Source organism: Macaca mulatta, chromosome 3, assembly GCF_049350105.2.
Source record: "Macaca mulatta isolate MMU2019108-1 chromosome 3, T2T-MMU8v2.0, whole genome shotgun sequence".
NCBI lineage: Eukaryota > Metazoa > Chordata > Mammalia > Primates > Cercopithecidae > Macaca > Macaca mulatta.
Genome location: NC_133408.1, coordinates 35,975,952 through 35,994,129, shown reverse-complemented (window position 1 = coordinate 35,994,129; position 18,178 = coordinate 35,975,952). Strand labels below are relative to the sequence as shown.

The 18,178-nt window shown below is 49.7% G+C and overlaps 1 protein-coding gene across 41 annotated transcripts in view; it reads left to right on the top strand.

Moving 5' to 3' along the window:
• MAD1L1 (mitotic arrest deficient 1 like 1) overlaps nucleotides 1-18,178 on the top strand; it is a 423,997-nt gene that overhangs the window by 207,246 nt on the left and 198,573 nt on the right. For 33 of the 41 annotated variants that reach the window (XM_077995973.1, XM_077995957.1, XM_077995955.1 and 30 more), the window contains one exon: nucleotides 16,402-16,542. The exons of 7 other annotated variants lie outside the window; for them this stretch is intronic. In XM_077995973.1, the coding sequence (XP_077852099.1) occupies nucleotides 16,402-16,542 (141 nt within the window). Of the gene's footprint in view, nucleotides 1-6,328; nucleotides 6,466-16,401; nucleotides 16,543-18,178 lie in introns of those variants that run through there. One more of the 41 variants, XM_077995982.1, reaches the window with a different exon arrangement.

The following is an 18,178-nucleotide window of genomic DNA, read 5'->3' as shown; positions in this document are numbered from 1 at the left end:
GGCTCTAATTAGCATAAGCAAGTGAATTAGCCTTATCTGCTCATGAAAGAAGTGAAGCAAGAAATGCGTTTGGTGACACTTTGTCAGGGCTTTGTTCGAGTTGCTATACGGAAATTATTAATAGTAGAATTGCATTCTGTTACAATCACCCTCTAATTCAGTCACCATCCATTGAACTGGCCGTTTTACCCCATTAACGAGGTAATGAGTTTGGATGACTCTGAAAACTTTGTGACCTCCACCCCGGGCTTCACTACGGGCTGGGGGAGCCTCCTCAGGCTGCCTGTGGACCTTCCGCGGAGCGTGGGGTGGGGCGTAGCGGTCACACACCTGTACACAGCGCTGGGTTCCGCCTTTCTGGGGCCCTCTCTGCCAGCCAGGGGTGCCCTGCAGAAATGAGGCTGGAATTACACAGGGAGCAGCTTGGGCCAAAGGCTCGATTTCCATCTGCTCCATGAGTGTGGCGAGCCCAGTGTCCACAGGACTGTGCAGGAGGGGACAGCCGGCATCTGCCCTTTCTGGAGACCTTTCTCCCGGCACTCATATCTGGGCGCTGGGGATGATCTTGTTTCTGTTCCTTGGATTTTTACATCTGTCCGGCTCCATCTTTCCTTTCTTCCCCTCTCTCATTTCACTGTAATCACAACTCGCACATTAACCTCAAATTACCCTCTATCAATCACTCTCTTGCCTAGAAACTTCCTGGGCTCCTTCTCTTCTGCTGCTGTGGGTGTGTCATGCAGGGTGCACTGGGCCTGCCACCAGCTTCCACCACGGGGAAGTCGGGCCTCTGGGGGCCGAACTGGGCTCAGGGTCCTATCTGAGTGTGTTTGCCCTGAGCTGTTTGTAAATGGGACTTACAACCACAGCCACGGTCTTCAAATTACGGAGTTTCATTTAAAAAAAAAATTACTCCTGTTTAATCTTTTTATTAGAGCATAACAAACATACAGAAAGTGCTCTGTCCTGAGAGTACAACATAGGGGGCGATGATGAGACCAGCCCATCCATGTCTCAGCTCCACGGTCAGGAACACGGTGTCACCAGGGCCCCTGGTTCACCCGCCTGCTCCTCCACCTCCCCCAAAGCCCCGCCTTGCGGATTCCAACACGCCGATTAGTTTTGCCCATTTAAAAATGTTGTAAAATGGAGCCGTGCAGTATGTAATCTTTTGTGTTTGGTTTCTGTTGCTGTGTGCAGTTATTTCATTTCCATCTTAGCAAGAGATCACATAATTTTTTTTTATTCTTCGGTGAATGGGCATTTGAATTTCTTTATTTCTTGGCTATTGTGACTAACACTACAGAATGGGAGAATATATCATCTTTTGTTAGGTATTTGTATTGCAAATGTCTCCTCCCATTCCGTAGCAGCTTTTCACTCTTTCTAACTCAACAGAAATTCTTAATTTTAATGAGATCTAATTGATCAATCTTCACCTCCCTTTGTGGTTGTGATTTGCGTGTGTCCTGTTTAAGAAAGCTCTGCCACCCTCTAGGCTGTTCCAGGGTTTCACTCTTGTCTTCTTGGTGGCTTTGCTTCTTCACACTGATGGTGGCACTGCACAGCCTTGTTGCCTGCGCAGCCTTGTTGCACTGCGTGAAGCTTCTTTTTTTTTTTTTTTTTTTTTTTTTTTTCATTTTTCTTGCCAACGTGGGTATCCAGTGGACTCAGCACCACTTACTGCAGAGCTGCTCCTCCCCCCTGTGCCACGGTGCTGGTTACACCTTCACGTGAGCTGGCTCTGTCTGTATTGGCTGTTTCTGGAATCTGTATTTGTATCATTGGTGTGTTCATCTCCTTTTGGCAAAACCACAAGTCTCCATTCCTGAGACTGTTAGAGTCTCGTCACCTGATGGGTTGGTGGCCCTCTTTGCTTGTCTGCGTCCCGGCTGCCCTGGCTCTGTGTGGCACTCCGCCTTGTCGCGTAGATTTTGTAGCTCAGCCTGTCGGTCTCACCAGCAGACTTGCTAGAGTTTTTATTGAGAATGCGTTGATTAAATGACATCTGCCCAATATTGAATCTTCTACTCCATGGGCGTACTATATGCCAACATGTGTTTAGATCATACTTATTTTCTCTCAAAATTGTTTCATGATGTTTTCTGGGTGGGTATATCATAGGTTTTGTCTTTTATGAGTAATAATGTTTGTGTTTATATGTAGAAATCTAGTTGAACTTTGATTCTTGACTTTGGTCCTGCAGCATTGCTAAATCTACTTATTATTATTATTATTTTTTTGAGACGGAGTGTCACTCTGTGGCCCAGGCTGGAGTGCAGTGGCCGGATCTCAGCTCGCTGCAACCTCCGCCTCCCGGGTTCACGCCATTCTCCTGCCTCAGCCTCCCGAGTAGCTGGGACTACAGGCACCTGCCACCTCGCCCGGCTAGTTTTTTTGTATTTTTTTTTAGTAGAGACGGGGTTTCACTGTGTTAGCCAGGATGGTCTCGATCTCCTGACCTCGTGATCCGCCCGTCTCGGCCTCCCAAAGTGCTGGGATTACAGGCTTGAGCCACCGCGCCCGGCCCCTAAATCTACTTATTTTAATACTTTGTTTGTAGATTATATTGACTTTTCTGTGTTCATAATCGAGTGATTTCATAATAGCTTTCATTGTTTTCTCGATCTTCATACCTTTCATGCCTCTTCTTGTCTGATCTGCGGCTTAGCGTCGCCAGTGCTGTTTTGAACAGATGTGCTGATAGCTGGTGTTTGTTCTGCATCCTCAGAAGAAAAGCTTTCAGCATTTCACTGTTAAAGATTATGCTGATGACTTTAGTAAGGAAATCCTTTTCAGATTAAAGTTCTCTCTATTCCTCATTTGCTAAGAGAGTTTTGCTTTTGTTTTGTTTCATAATTTTTATCGTGAATAGATGTCGAATTTTAATCAGATGCCTTTTCTGCAAATATTGAGATGATCATTTGATTTTCTTCTATATTTCGTTAATGCGCATTAAATTAATTGATTTTCAAATGTTAAACCGAACTTACATTCCAGGAATAAATGAGCATGGCCTATGGGTTACGCTCTGTGTGTAATGTTTTATTTGGTTTGCCAATGCGTTAATTAGGGATTTTGCATCTGCATTTATTGGAGAGAAAGGTCATTAATTTTCATTTCTGAGAATGTCCTTTTCAGGTTTTGATGTCATGGCTTTTCTGGCCTCAGAAAATGTTAGCAAGTTCTGTTCGGTTGTTTCTGTAATCGTTTTATAAGGTTGGTGATATTTCTTCTTAACAGCTTTGGTAGAGTGTGCCAGTGAAAACATACGGGCCTGGGGGTTTCTTGTTTAGAAGATTTTAAATTTGGGCTTGATTTCTTTTAATAGCTTTGAAACATCAGATTTTCTTTTTCTTCTTTATTTGGTTATGGTAAAAGTTAGTTTTTAACTTTTAAAACTTCGTTTTATCAAGACTTTAAACTTCGTTTGTGTAAAGTTGTTTATTGTCATGTTTTTAATATTTTTGTGATCTCTAGTTATGTCTTTTTCAATATTGTTATTCGCTTATTTATTCTTTTTACTCTGTCTCATCAAGGGTTCATCAATTTTTTTAGTCATTTGGAGGAACCATCCTTTGGCTTTATTGATTCTTTCCCATATGTATTCTATTTCATTACTTTGTTTTGTTACTTCTTTCTTTGAGTCTAATTTGATATTCTAACTTTTTGAGTTGTATATGTAGATAATTGATAGTTATGCTTTCTTATCTTATAGTATATGCATTTAATGTTGTCAATTTAGTTGCGTACCATACGTTTTGATGTGTTGTATTTTCCTTATCATTAGGTTCAAACCATTTATCAACTTCCGTTGTGATTTTTATTCTGACCAATAGGTTATTCAGAAATAAATTTCTCAAATTCCCAACATTTGGTGATTTTCAGGTATCTTATTGATTTCTAGCCTTATCTCCCTGTGCTCAGAGACTATCCTCTGCATGACCCCAGTCCCATAAAACTTACCAAGAAGTGCTCTATGGCCCCATCGGAAGTCAGTTTTGTAAACGGCCCATACACACTTGAAAATAGTATGCATTGTGCAGTTGTTGAGTGCAGTGTTTTGCAAATAGCTACATCTCATTTGTTAATCATATTCTTCATATTTCTTTTATGATGTTTTTTCTCAGCTCCTGCAAGGATTGTATTGAAATTTCCCATTATGATTGTGAGTTTTGTCTATTTCTGCTTTTAATTTTGTCAATTATTGCAGTATGTCTTTGGATGCTGTTTTATTAGGCACATATAAATTGTGAATTATCTTCCTGGTGAATCTTGCCTTTTGTTATTATGAGACATTCTTTATCTCTGTGGATTGTTTTGATTTTTAAATCTCCTTTGTGGGATATTAATATGGGTATGTCAGCTTCCCGTGTTTAATAGCATTGACACCTTTTGCTTTTTCACTTTCCATTTTGAGCATTTTTAAATTGTTTCATTATAAATGTAGTATACTGGAAATATATAGTATTTATATTCAGCTTAAAAATCATTTCTTAGTCGAAATATTTAATCTAGTTGTAACTGATATAGTTAATGATACATTTGCATTGAGATTAACTATCCTAACAATTTCCTTTAGTTTCTATTTCTTTTTTTAAAAAAATCTTACTTGTAGAATAAATATTTTCTTTGTTATCGTTATCTTGTTATTTATACTTTTTGTGTGTGTGTGTGTGAGACGGAGTCTCGCTGTGTTGCCCAGGCTGGAGTGCAGTGGCCGGATCTCAGCTCACTGCAAGCTCCGCCTCCTGGGTTCACACCATTCTCCTGCCTCAGCCTCCCAGGTAGCTGGGACTACAGGCGCCCGCCACCACGCCCAGATAATTTTTTGTGTGTATTTTTAGTAGAGACAGGGTTTCACCATGTTAGCCAGGATGGTCTTGATCTCCTGACCTTGTGATCCACCCGTCTTGGCCTCCCAAAGTGCTGGGATTACAGGCCTGAGCCCCCGCGCCTGGCCATATGCTTTTAAGTAATTTTAGTAGTTATGTTGGTGATTATAAGATAGACTATAATTATTTACTTACCAAAATCTAATAAAAGTAATATTTCTTTTCCTTCTAGACAGTCCAAGCATCTTAAAATCCTTTTTTCTGTTTCCATTTGCTCCATTCATAGGCTATTGGTGTAGAGTACTTGATTCATACACTTATGTGTTTGAAAATATACCGTTTTTATATATTCATTTATATGGACATATTTCTAACCCTTTTTATTCCTCTGTATTGCCACCTGTATCTCTAAGCACCCATCTGTGATCATTTTTCTTCTGTCTGCAAAATACCCCTTGTTTCCTTTGATACAGATTTCATGCTGAGGAATTACCTGATTTTCTTGGGGGGAAGAACATGTTTAATTCACTTTCATTTTTGAAGAACAGTTTGGCTGGGTATAAAATCATAGGTTATCACTGCCTGTCCCACTCGCCATCCTACAACCCTTTGAACCTGTCATTCCACTGTCTTTTGACTCCCACTGGTTCTGCTCAGAAACGAACTGTCAGTCTCACTGTTGCTTCTTTTAAGTTAATCTGTCTTCCTCTCCTCTCCTCTCCTCTTCCATAGCTCTTTTGATTGTTGTCTTTTTGGCAGGAGAAGCGTTGTTGAAATGTTCCTCTAGATCTATAATTTTTTAATTAATAAAGTTTGTTTTCGGGAGAGTTTAAGGTTTACAGAAAAACTGAGAGGACAGCATAGAGCTCTCATATGATTCCTTCGATGGCACAGTTTTGTCTGTTATTGAAGTCTTACATTACTGCGGTACATTTGTTACAGTTCATGAACCGGTACTGACATATTATTTTTAACTAAAGCCCATAGTTTACATTAAGGTTTACTCTTTGTATGGTATGTATCTTTCTATGGATTTTAATAAGTTCATAATGTTATGTTTCGCTTCTGTTCTCTGGAAGAGATTTTGGAAAATTGGTATCATTTCTCATTGAAGTAGTTGGTAGAATTCATCAGTGAAGCCATCTAGGTCTGGTGGTTTCCTTTTTGGGAGGTTATTGATGATCAATTTGGTTTCTTTCATAGATACAGCCTGTTTTTTTCTGATTGAACACAGGGCTAGGGTTGTCCCCAAAGTGACCATAGGGACAGCCACAAACCCGCCTGAGATGGGGCTGGCTGGGATTCCAAAGAGAGAAGCACTAAACACTGAGCGATCATTCAAAGCGTTTATCGGGGAACTTGCTTACAGAGGGGCAGCAGCTTCCTGTGACCACAGCGAGACCTGAGTATGTCTCCAGGGAGGGGTTGCGCTGTGGGGTCTATGTGGGAGTTGAAGGCAATGATAGCAACATGCTGATCTTTCTGTGTTTCAGGCAATAATGGGACGCTCACGCCCACAGGGGACGTATGCAGCTGCCTGGCTCACGTGATGGTGAAGGCCCCTGTGTGTCTCAGTCAGGAATGAGAAAGCGAACTGGGGGTGGGTGGGCCCCTAGAAAGACCCATTCAGGTAATGTCTTCCTCCTCATGTGAGTTTTGGTGGTTTGTGTCTTTCAAGGAATTGGTTCATTTCATCTAAGTTATCAAATTTCTGGGCATAGACTTGTTCATAATGTTTCTTTATTACCCTTTAGATGTCTGTAGGATTAGTAGTGATGGCTTTTCTTTCACTTCTGATGTTAATAATTTGTGTCTTCCCTTTTTTTTTTTTTTAATGTTGATTAACTTGGCTACAGATTTATCAATTTTAAAGAACCAGCTTTTTTTTTTGTTGGTTTTTCTCTATGGAGTTCCTGTTTTCAGCTTCATTGTTTTTTGTTGTAATTTTTATTATTTCTTTTCTTTTCTTTTCTTTTTTTTGAGATGGAGTCTTGCTCTGTCGCCCAGGCTAGAGTTCAGTGGTGCGATCTCAGCCCACTGCAACCTCCAGCTTCCAGGTTCAAGTGATTCTCCTGCTTCAGCCTTCCGAGTAGCTGGGATAGCAGGTGCATGCCACCACACCCGGCTAAGTTTTATATTTTTGGTAGAGACGGGGTTTAACCATGTTGGCCAAGCTGGTCTCAAACTCCTGACCTCGTGATCCGCCCACCTCGGCCTCCCAAAGTGCTAGAATTACAGGCGTGAACCACCGTGCCTGGCCAATTTTTATTATTTTTTTCTTCTTACCTTAGGCTTACATTGTTCTTCTTTTTAGTTTCCTAATGGGAAGCTTAGACGATGGATTTTAGATCTTTCTTTTTTTCTAACATTTACATTCAATGCTATAAATTTTCCTCTAAGCATGGCTTTTGTTTCATCCTACAATTTTGGTAGGTTGTATTTTCATTTTCTTGTTCAAACTATTCTTTTTTTTTTTTTGAGACGGAGTCTCACTCTGTCACCCAGGCTGGAGTGCAGTGCAGTGGCCGGATCTCGGCTCACTGCAAGCTCCGCCTCCCGGGTTTACGCCATTCTCCTGCCTCAGCCTCCCGAGTAGCTGGGACTACAGGCACCTGCCACCTCGCCCGGCTAGTTTTTCTGTATTTTTTTTTAGTAGAGACGGGGTTTCACTGTGTTAGCCAGGATGGTCTCGATCTCCTGACCGCGTGACCCGCCCGTCTCGGCCTCCCAAAGTGCTGGGATTACAGGCTTGAGCCACCATGCCCGGCCCAAACTATTCTTAAACTTCTGTTGAGACTTCTTTGATCCCTGCATTGTTTAGAAGTGGATTGTTTAGTCTCCAAATATTTTGGGATTTTTCCATTATCTTTCTGTTACTGATGTCCAGTTTAATTTTAGTGTGGTCTGAGAGCTTACTTTGTATGCTTTATATTCTTTTTAATTTCTTTAGGTGTGTTTTATGGCCCAAATGTGGTCTGTCTAGGTAAATTTTCCACGTGAGTTTGAGAGGAATGTATATTCTGCTGCTGCTGAAGTATTCTGTCATTGTCAATTAGACCCAGTTGATTGATGATGCTGTTGAGTTCTGCTGTGTCCTTACTGATTTTCTGCCTGCGGGATCTGTCCGTTTCTGATAAGAGGGTGTTGAAGCCTCCAACTGTAGTAGTGAATGGAGCCATTTCTCCCCGTAGTTCTTCCAGGTTTTTCCTTGCGTGTTTTGACACACTGTTGTTAAGTACATGTGTGTTAAGGGTGGGCATGTCTCCTTGGAGAAATGATCTTTTTATCCGTATGGAGTGCCATTTTTCATGCCCGATAGTTTCCTTGTTCTGCCTGAGATTGATCAAGCTGCTCCACCGTTCTTTTGTGTGGGCTTAGTGTGGTACAACTTTCTTCCTTTCCTTTCAAAGTGTGTTTATATTTTAAGTGGGTTCCTTATAGACAGCATATAATTGGGTCTTGTTTTTTTAATCTATCCTGACCATCTTTTAATTGGTGTGTTTAGATCATTCACATTCGAAATGAGCATTGATACAGTTTATTTAATACCTGCCATGTTTGTTACTCTTTTTTATTGGGGCACTTGTTCTTTCTTTTTTTAAAATCTTCTCTTCTTTATCTGCTTTGTTTGGTTTTAACTGAGCATGTTATATGATTTAATTTTTTAATTCTGTTAGCATAGAATTATTCTTTTTTTTTTTTTTCCTGAGATGGCGTTTCGCTCTTGTTGCCCAGGCTGAATTGCAGTGACGTGATCTTGCATCACACCCAGCTGATTTTTGTATTTTTAGTAGAGACAGGGTCTTGCCATGTTGGCCAGGCTGGTCTTGAACTCCTGACCTCAGGTGATCTACCTGCCTCAGCCTCCCGAAGTGCTGGGATTACAGGCATGAGCCAAGCACAGAATTACCCTAGGGTTTGCAGCATGCATTTAGCACGAATCTAAGCCCATGGTCAGATGGCCTTTGACCAGGTCACAGGCAGTGTGGGCGCCTCCCGCACAGCACGCCCGTTCCCCTCGCCTCCCGTGCCACCTGCTGCCTCATTTCACCTATCCCTGCGCCATCGTCAGCCAACACATTGCTGCTCTTATACTTTGAACAATTGTCCATTAGATCAACAAGACTAAGGAAAGTAAGCTAGGCTCAGTGGCCCACACCTGCAGTCCCAGCAACTTGGGAGGCTGAGGTGGGAGGATCACTTGAGCCCGAGAGGCAGAGGTTGCAGTGAGCTATGATCACACCACTGCACTCCAGCCTGGGCAACAGAGTGAGACTCTGTCTCAAAAAAAAAATGATAAATAAAGTAGATTTTATTTTTCCTTTATTTGTTACTTCTCTGCTCTGTCTTTCCACATAGGTCTGAGCTTCTGACCTCTCATTGGCTTCTCTGGAGGATCCACCTTATACTGCTTACAGGGGCCAGGGCTGCCAATGACAAATCTTCCCCCAGTTTTTGTTTGTCTAAGAGAGTGTTTTTTGTTTGTTTGTTTGTTTGAGACAGAGTCTCGCTCTGTTGCCCAGGCTGGAGTGCAGTGGTGCGATCTTGGCTCACTGCAGCCTCCGCTTCCTGGGTTCAAGCGATTCTCCTGCCTCAGCCTCCCGAGTAGCTGGGATTACAGGCACCCATTACCAAGCCCAGCTAATTATTGTACTTTCAGTAGAGACGAGGTTTCGCCATATTGTCCAGGATGGTCTCAGACTCGTCTGACGCCAGACCATCTGCCTGCCTCGGCCTCCCAAAGTGCTGAGGTTACAAGCGTGAGCCACTGTGCCCCGCCGAGAGTTTTTCTTTTTCCTTTCCTCACGGAAGATCATCTTGCTGGATGCAGAATTCCAGGCTGGTGCTGTTTTGTTTCAATATTTGGATACCTCTGTCCCCTCTCTGCTGCTTGAGTGGCTTCGGTCGGGAGGTCTGATCCATTTCTTACTCTCTTGGTTGGTAATGCAGGGCTCCCTCTGCTCAGGGTGTCTCATTTTCTGCAGTTGGATATGATATGGCTAAGTGTGAAGTTTTTGGTATTTTTCCTGCTTGATGTTCTCTGAGTTTCCTGGATCTGGGATTTAGTTTCGACAAATCTCAGCCATTATCACGGCAGATACCTCCTGTGTTCTCTCCTCGCCTCCTTCTCCTTCTGGTTTTCCTGTGGTGAGTAGGTTCCACCTTCACGGTCATCCCACTGTTCTTAGATCGCCTCTTCTTTTGTTTTCATTGCTTTCTCCTCAGTGCATGTTAGTATGGGAAGTTTCTGTGGACCTGTTTTTACATTTACTCATTTATGCTCTCATTTTTATTTTTATTCCTAGACTTTCTGCGTATGTTGTTTTATTTTTTTCATTTTTTATGTTGGTTACTTAGCTTGCTACTTTCAGTTTTAGTCTTTCTACTCTAAGCATTAAATTAATACGTTTTCTTCTAAATTCTTCATTCTTGAGATTGTGCCACTGCACTGTAGCCTAGATGACAGAGCAAGACCTTGTCTTAAAAAAAAAAAAAAGTATTCTTTTTACTTAGGCTGTCGTCTCAGATGAAGTTTCTCCTGTCTTGCACGTGTTTCTAACCAGAGCCTGAAGTCCGTCCGATGTTTTCTTTCCTTTGTCTCTGCCCGCAGCCACCGGGTCAGCCTCCCTCCCAGGAGGCCCCTAGACTCCAGGTACCTGGGCAGCCCGGGCAGGTGAGAGAGGACCCCAGGGAACTGGCTTTGCTTTCACTGGGGTGAGGTCCTCATGGTGTTCTGCTCTAGCTTGTTCCCATGATGTCAGGTCTGGGCGTTCCCCTGCAGCTCAGTGTCACAGCTGCCCTGTGCCCATGGCGTGCTGGCCTCTGAAGGCTGCTGGGAACTGCAGGGTTAGAGCTGCAGGAAGGTGAGGGTGGGGCCGCAAGGTGCTGGGTCCAGGTCCGGGTGCCCTCCTTGATGGGAGTGCCAGGGTCACGTTGGGGCTGTGGATAGCAATCTCGGGCCTCATGAGTTCCTCCTTCCAGCTGCCCAGAGCGGGGCTTAGTGCCCCCAATCATGGAGAGCTACTTCCAGTGGTCTCACCAGTGAGGCTGTCCATGGCGCTGCCTCCCTGGGCTGGGCGCTGACCCCATGACTGCAGGGTTGCAGCCTGGGCGGCTCCTCTGTTTGCAGCACCGGCTGGGGCTCTGCCCCTCCGTGGTCTCAGCGGTGGGGCAGACACAACAGCCCGCGGCCACTGAGTCCTCTTCCCTCAGCCCCGTGCCTGCCTGGCAGTTTTGAAGATCAAATGAGGTAACGTGTGCTTAAGTCATATGTAGCATTAGCATGCTGTGCTGATGTCACCAATTAAAATCTGCCTGAGTGAATCATAATTGAAAACAGTCAGTTGTCAGAAAAAAAACCTTGTTAGGGGCAGCAGGCCCAGGAAAGAGAAACGAGGGAAAGACAGGAGACAAAGCGTTCTGGGGTTGGTTGGGGGCGGCCAGGGCATCCGGCCTGGGAGCAGGTGTGGGCCGAGCACAGGGACGCCACCTCATGTGCACTCAGCACCGTGTCAAGGCATGGCCTTGTGTGGGGGAGGCGAGGCGAGGCGTGGCCTTGCGTGGGGGGTGGCTGGGGCTTGGCCAGCCAGCTCGACCCCCACCCCCAACCTCTGTGGCCACAAGTGACCCTCCCTGCTGCCCTTCCTGTTGACGGGTGCTGTTTCCATGTACTTATTAATCCTGGTGCACCTTTAAGCACCCTTTGGGGTAGTCATGTCCCCATTTTATACAAGCAGGGTGGGTTCAGAGAGGTTAGGTCCCTTGCCTAAGGGCGCATAGCTGGTCTGTGTGAGATCGGAGCTCAGGACTCTCTGACCCACGTGGGTCCTTTGAGGTGCTTGTTACTGCCGCTTTCGCCTGTCATCATGTTCTCGAGGGACCCCACAGACGCCGGAGTCCTGCTCATTTGGGAAATGACTAGCCGGGATGAGGGGTGCAGAGAGAGGTCTCCTGCCTCTCCCAGCCTCCCTCCCACCAGGGCCTTCTCCTGGGCTGGGGCGATCTTGCTGCTGGGGTCACAGCAGACCTGTCCAGGCTGGTGACTGGGGGTCTGGGGAAAGAGTGGGCAGAAGACTCTGGGGAGGCGGGCGGCAGCGAGGAGAGGGTGCTGGTGTCGGTGGGCAGAGCCGCGTCTGCAGCCCCGCATTCCCGCCTGAATCTATTCAGTTTCTTGTGGTGACTCCATGCGTCAGGAGAGGTAATTAGAACAGGACTTTTCAGCTATTTATGATCATACATTTCCTTTTCTAAAAAAAGGAGAAGTTGTGGAGTGACTAAGAGTTGGGTGGAGGTGGCTGAGCTGAGGTGGGATGGGCTTGGGAAGAGGCCCTGCAGAGAATGTCGCATGTGCAGAGCACTCTTGGAGCCCTTGCAGAACGGCCTCGGCCTTGGGCTAGAGGGGGTGGAGGGAGGGAGGCTGGCCCCACAGCACTGGCCGTGGAGGCCGGGTGGGAGTGGGCGGCAGAGGCTGGGTGAGGGAGGAAGAAGATGGCTGAGGGGCTGCTGCTTCATTGGAGGGGCCACGAGGTACTCATCTCACCTCTGGGCTTCTCTGGAAAGTGGGGGTTGGTTCAGGGGTTCTGAAGAGGGGTCTGTGCGTGTGAAGCCGCCTGTCTGCCTCTCACAGCCCCTTCAGGCTGCCGCTGACTCCCAGGAGGGAAGCCCTCTGTGCCCATGGTGTGGGCTTAGGCAGTGCTGGGCGCCTGCCTCACCAGGCGTGGCCATGGCCAGAGGCTGTCCCCTTTGTGCAGGAGATGCCTGCCCCGCCTGCCTGCTCTCCTGGTCATCTTTCACGAGCAGGTGCAGTCATAGTGGAAGAACCAGGTAGACGGCAGTGAGGACATCAGTGACGACTGTGGCTGCCGTGCATTCATCGCCCGTGTGTGCAGGTTCTGTGTGCCTGGTTTTCTGTGCCGTGCTGCATTTGAACTTCACAGTGAGCCTGAGGTGCTCTCTGCCCTCTGCTTTATGGTTGAGTGTCCTGAGACTCAGAGAGGCTCATTATTTTTCCCAAGGTCACACACCTAGTTAGTGTCCTGGTAGGATGTGGGCTGTGTTGGGTGTGTGTGCTGGGTTTGACTTGGGAGCTGGCCTGGGGATGCACACCTCAAGTGACCGCTGCTTGGGGGCCACGGGGCTGGTCTCTGCCCCCTGTGGTGCCTCCATCCACATCCCCCCCTACCCGCAGCACCTCCGACAGGGCCGGCCTCCTGCAGTCTCCCACTCCTGCGGGTGCTCTTGCCACGGGCAGCCCTGGTCTCTGTCTCGGCTTCCTGGCCTTGCTGCTCTGCTCTCCCCTGCCCTTCCCAAGCCCAGGCCTAAGGCTGTGCCCTGGGTTTCTTCCTCCAAGGGCACTGGGCCCTGTTCTGCCCACTGTCTTAGCCCCTGCTGCCCAGGTGCCCTGCCCCCTGCTGTGATGTTCTCAGCGTCTGTGGGGATCTGTTCTCCCGTGGGAGTCGTCGGTGTGCTTGGGGCCTGTACTCAAAAGCTCCGTGGTAATTAGCGCGCTGGAGCACCCGCTGATGAGGGGATGAGCGTCATTATCTCTGTCGCTCTTTTGCAAGGGTCCTCTGGGCGCCTACTCATGTGGTTCCCTCTGATTGGAGTGCCCTTCCCCACCGCTGCCTCACAGGGCGCCCAGATCCTTCCTGCAGCCTCCCTGGGTGAGCAGCCCCTCTGCCCGATAATTGCAGGCTGGGGCGGAGCCGCCCTCTACTGACACTCCTCCCGGCCCCCGTCGGCCGGTGTATCCAGGGTGCCGAGGCCCCGTCCTCAGCTGACTTCTGCCGGGTGATGCCGACTGCTCACATTCACGTGGCCGTTCGTTACATGATGAGCACATTCTATTTCTTAGAACCAGGACATCTCTGTATCCAAGGAGGAGCAGCCTGTGGACAGTGTAACTCTGCTGGGTGCTTCTTGAATGAGTCTGGGAGGCCCTGTCAGCACCGCCAGCCTCCTGTTTGTTCAGCAGTTAATCACCGCATTTGTTGAGGTGGAAATGAAGTGGACTTGCCCACAAGTGGAGTCAGCTGTTAAAAAGCCATAGCAAGTCACCCCCACCGTGCCTGCTCGTTCACTCCCGGTGACAAAACAATTTCTTGGAAGGGTACAAACAACAAACTTTCTAATACTTTTCTTCTGTGCCAGCCAGTGCTAGCCTGGAGTTATGCTGGAGAGAGCCGTCACGAAGGGAAGCTCTCAGAGATTTACTGATCAATAAAGGAGACGATTACAGGTTGTTTACCAAGGGAAGTCCCCCGCCCTGGCCTTGCGCGGCGTCCGCATGTTGGTACTGACAACTCCGGTAACTGGCTTGAAACGATAAAAGTCAATGGGAAGATATAGGATTTCAATAAGATTATGACACGCGATAAACCTCCCTGTGCAAACAAATTTTCCACAGATATGTGACCCGTTCCAGTTGGATTTGTAACTTTAATTTCTCACTTACTGAATTTTGAATTTTTTGTCATCAACTAATTATAAAGTCCACACCAGGGTGGCAACTGTGTCCCCGGCTCAGGAGATGGCAGGAGAGCCCCAGATGTGGTGGCCTGAGCTCCAGGGGCTTCTGAGAGAGCAGGCCGGGGTTTCCTCAGCCCCCGCAGCCTCGCCCTCCTCACCTCTGGGGGATGGACAGAGGCCTGGCAGAGGCTCAGGCAGTCATCAGTGCTGGGGAGCACTGGGTCGGTCTCTCCTGAGAGCAGGAGGGCCTGGGCAGGGGCTTAGCTTATATATGTGCAGACTCAGGAGGCGGCATGGAAAGGACCCTGGTAGTTTTGTGGACTCCGTTTCTGGGTGGGGGTCTTGCTCCCCAGGCTGCCTGATTGAGCCAGTCTCTATCAGGGCCATGAATTTGCCTTTTCAGCCAGTACTGGTGGGGGCAGTCCCCACAGCTCCCCTGCCCTCACCTGGTGAGAAGCACACTGGCCGCGACACAGTATGGTGGTGCAGGGCTGGGCTGAAGCATTGGCCATTTGCCCAGCATGTGTGTTGGGAAGGGGCATGGGCCAGTGGAGACCATTTCCTGGGTTTGTGAGGTTCTTGCTCTTGCTTTCTGAGCACCGGTTGTTTCCAGGGCAGCTGGCTGGACAGTTCATTCCTGATAGCATCAGTCTTCATGGCTGCCCTGTTTCCCATCTTATCAACGAAGGAACTGAGACTTGGGGAGGGAGCTTGAATAGCTGGCCTCAGGACAGAGCTGGGGCTTGAACCTGCATCTCGTAGCTACCTGTCTGCTTCTTCCTGGGCTCTGCTACCCCAGCATCCTCATCCCGTCTCTCAAGAATGGGGCAGAGCCCCAGCAGAGACTACTGAGAGCATCAGTTAGATGTCCCTGGGGCGCCTGTTAGAAGGCAGATTCCCAGGCCCGCCCTGAATCTACACCCAGGGCATCCGGATGCCTGTGAACATCTGGAGGCTGCCCTCCAGCACACCTGGGCGTCTGAAGGACTGGCTCCCTGATCATGTGGGCTCCTGCAGGGCGGGCAGGCGGGAAGAGGTCCCCAGCCTGCGCCTGGAATCGGCTCCATCCAGACTCGGCGTCTGAGGCCATAAGGGTCTGGGGACCGTGGCTGAGGCCCGCACCTGGGGCAGGGAGTGCAGGCAGCGGGAGGCCAGAGGGAAGACCACGCTTCCCCGCAGTGGCATGTCCTTTGTGGGGCTGTCCTAGCAGCTCAGTTCCCAAGCCATGGGCTCCCACCAGGTCCGGAGGCAGCACACGGCTCCTGGGGCCCCTGATTGGCTGACTTGCTGTCAGCGTGTCAGGCAGGACACAACTGAGCAGGGGTTTCTGCCCGGCTCTAAGAATCAGCCCTGACACTGTGGTCAGTGTCATCCCAGGAAGCTGAGCTCTGCTGGACCTGGGTGCTGTGTGGGGGCCTGCGTGCAGCCTCAGACATCCCGTGAGCTCTGTGGGAAGATAAGGAGCTCGCAAGCCCAGATCTGAAAAGTAAGGACTTGGCCTTCCCGAGAGCCCTGGGTGGTTGGATGAGCGATGGGTTGCCCGTCCTATTGGAACGGGCAGCTTTCTGGTGCACACTGTGTCTCCTCCCTCGGCAGGTTGGGGCAGAGGTCCCAGGAAGAGGAGGACTCACCCAGCTCTGGGCCTGCGCATTGTCGTTTCCCTGGGCCCAGTGTCACTGGGACTTAGAGGAGTCATGCAGACCCAATAGAACAGGCTGGGGTGGGGAACCTGGGCTTCTGCCCACTGTGCACCCTCGCCCTGCGTGTGCTGCGTCCACAGGGGCAGAGGCCGCTGCTCCCAGCCCGCCCCGTAGCCGTACTGCTGGTACGAGGTGGAGCCCATGCCCGCCGCAGTAAAGGCGTGACATGGTCAGAACGGGAGCCGGGGCGAAGCTGGAGCTGCTGGCATTTACTGGGTCTGGGGGCGCCAAGCTCCGGGGCCCTCTTCACCTTGGTGAGTGGGCTCTGGGTGCTGGCCTGGGTCCTCACAAGGGAGCCTCCCACATGACGCAGCTCTCGTGAGGCCTTCCCTGAGCCGTCTCCATCGTTACCTCATCCCCCGCCCCGGGTCCTAACCAGCTGCCCTCTATGTCCACAGGAGCGGGACGGCATGCGGGCCATCCTGGGGTCCTACGACAGCGAGCTGACCTCGGCCGAGTACTCACCCCAGCTGACACGGCGCATGCGGGAGGCAGAGGATATGGTGCAGAAGGTGCACAGCCACAGCGCCGAGATGGAGGTGCGGGGCCGCGGCCGTGGGGCTCACGTTGCTGGGTGGGCCTTCCCCTTGGTGGGCCTTCTCCCTGGTGGGCCTTGGCAGAGCCGGGGGGAGTTGGAGGTCTGGTCTTGTTTTGTTAGTCGCCGGCCGGCAGGCATCCATCAGGGAGGGTGTCCACGGGCTGCTTCCTCTGCACGTGGATCCATGTTAATTCTCATGATGGCACCTGCAGCGTCCTCAGCTGTCAGGGTGTCCCAGGTGGCCCCAGCCTGCAGGCAGATGACACACAGACAGTGCCCCTTTGACGGGTTGGGACCCCTCATGGTGCCTGTCAACGGGGCACTCAAGGTCCTTCCCCCGTGAGGGGCATCTGCCGAGGAGACCTGGTCTCCAGGTGCTCAGAGTTGTTGCCAGGGCTCTGGTCCCCGCTGCTGGGGAGGCTCTGCTGGGGCCTGACAGGCAGGGCATGAGGCCCAGGGCTGCCCAGCTCGCTGCGGAACTGGTAGAGGGGTTCCTCCTTCCTGCAGCCTGCATCCCTCTCCTGGCTCCAGGGTCCTCCCAAGAGAGGTGGCCTCAGCCTTGGCTTCTGCCTTTTCCCTGCCCCGTGGGCCACTGTGACACTCTGTTCCCTTGTCTAGCTCTGAACAACTCTCACCTGTGCAATGGGAGGAAGGAGCTGGGGATCGTAGGGCCTGGGCGGAGACCACGTCCACATTCCCTGTCCACACTCCCCAAGCCAGGGGCTCCCAGCACACCATTCCCAGCCTAGAGTTTGAAGGGCCCGTGTTCTCCTCTCGAGGTTTGCACCATTTCTCCTTGGGCACAGCACAGCCCCACCTGGGTGTGGTGGGATACGTGCCAGGGTCTTCTGGCCTCATTGGCACACGCCGCCGGGTGCCTTGCTGTTCAGCTCTGCGTGGCCCTTTACCTGACTACTCAGTCTCACTGTCACCATATCCTGCGGAGTGGGTGCTGTTGTGACCTGAATTTTGCTCATGAGAAAACCCAGGCCTGGGGCAGTCAAAGGACATGCCCAGGTCACTGAGCTGGTGTGTGACACCGCCAGGCTATGTCTTGGAGGGCCTGGGCCTGCAGTGTCTACGGGCACAGCCGAGCTCTGTGAGCTTGTTGGTCTCAGGGCTCATTGTGTCTGGGTTGGGCCTTGGTGGTGGAGACTGCGGTGAGATGGAGATGCAGATGAGGGCATCGGTGTGGCCTATCGCCCGTCATAGGCTGCTGTGTCTGTTCCTCATTCATCCAGTGACCAGCTGTAAGATGACCTGGGTCCACCAGTGGAGAGCCAGGCTCACAGGTGTGACCACAGCCACCTTCCGGCCAGGCTGCCGAGCACATACAGCAGGCCGGGCCCTGTGTCAGGGAATGTTTGACAGCCTCTGGCCCCTGGAGCTGAGTTGCTGCGCAGGGGAGACATTTAATGAACAAACATAATTCACATAGGATGTTAGGAGGAGCTGAGTTTCTGGAGAAATGATTGTAATGGAGGGTCTCAGGGAGCCGCGCTGCATGGCCGTCCCAGCGGCTGATCAGGGAAGATGGGAGGAGGAGGTCGTCAAACTGCATCTAGAAAGTTGCTTGGCAGATGGTTCAGTGGTTTAGAGGGGGCGCGGGCACAGAGGCTCAGGCACTGGGGATGGCG